General features: G+C 48.6%; 1 protein-coding gene across 1 annotated transcript in view; it reads left to right on the top strand.

The window, feature by feature from the left end:
- The first annotated feature begins 310 nt into the window (after positions 1-310).
- Positions 311-952, top strand: part of LOC119592960 — a 27,392-nt gene continuing 26,750 nt past the window's right edge. Inside the window, 1 exon segment of the mRNA XM_037941848.1 lies at positions 311-809. Within this exon segment, the coding sequence (XP_037797776.1) occupies positions 537-809 (273 nt within the window). The 5' untranslated portion in view covers positions 311-536.

The raw sequence follows: 952 nt of genomic DNA, 5'->3' as shown, positions 1-952 counted from the left end.
GTACGGTAATACATATCACACATAGCCTTTCTTTCTTCAGGATATCGCTTTCGTAATAAATGAATCTGATGCATAAACGGACAAAATAATTTAAAGGAAAATGGGCGTTGTCACCGGCGGCGGAAGGAGCTGGTGTAGGGTCCGCCCGTTATTCCTGGCCTTAATTACCTCTTCATGAGAAGGGGAGCAAGCATAGAAGATACGGAGCGCCGGAGATAAGGCCGATAACAGAAAATAATGAGGGCGGTGCGACGGTTACACCCTATATAAAGGCTACTGAGGATTTTGGCGAGTGAGTTCGTGACGTGAACTTCTGGGTTCGGTATCCTGGGTCGTGTCCGTGAGTGTGGCGAGTACCGAGTTTCCTTTTATATATACACATACCTCTTTTTCCTTTGAATGATTAGGAATTTAAACAAACAGTTTATCAAAGGAGGGGGAAAGGATATACTCGTATAAACAGAAATTGAAAATAGCCATTTAAGCAGTGAGCATTAAAAAGATAATAATAACAAATAAAAATAAAAGAACCCACCATGAACCGCTTAAGTAGCTGGAAACCATGCCGTGCCTCGGCGGTGATTCTCCTGGTGGCGACGGTGCTGCCCTTGGTGTGCTCCTTCGTCACTTACACCTTCGTATCGCTTCCCGACAACTCGATCGCCCTCGACCAGAACGGCACCTTGGTCGCACTCCTCGTCCTTCTCAAGATCTTCCTGCTGGGGTCGACCGGAAAACTCCCGGTCAACCTCAACGACCTGTTCTCCAGGTTCCGAGGCAAGCGAGACACGGCGTCCGCGAGTGAAGGGGTGAGTAGCAGTGGCATGTGTTGCGGGAAGGAAATGGGAGGAGGGAAGGGGAAGGGGGAGAGGGGCGAAAGAGGGAAAGGGACATAGGGAAGGAAGAGGGAGTGCTACAGACAATATCATAGGTAGGTAGACTTAGGGTGAAG

Source organism: Penaeus monodon, chromosome 31 (assembly GCF_015228065.2).
Source record: "Penaeus monodon isolate SGIC_2016 chromosome 31, NSTDA_Pmon_1, whole genome shotgun sequence".
NCBI lineage: Eukaryota > Metazoa > Arthropoda > Malacostraca > Decapoda > Penaeidae > Penaeus > Penaeus monodon.
Note: the sequence above shows the minus strand (reverse complement) of the source record. Positions and strands in the feature narration are given on the sequence as shown.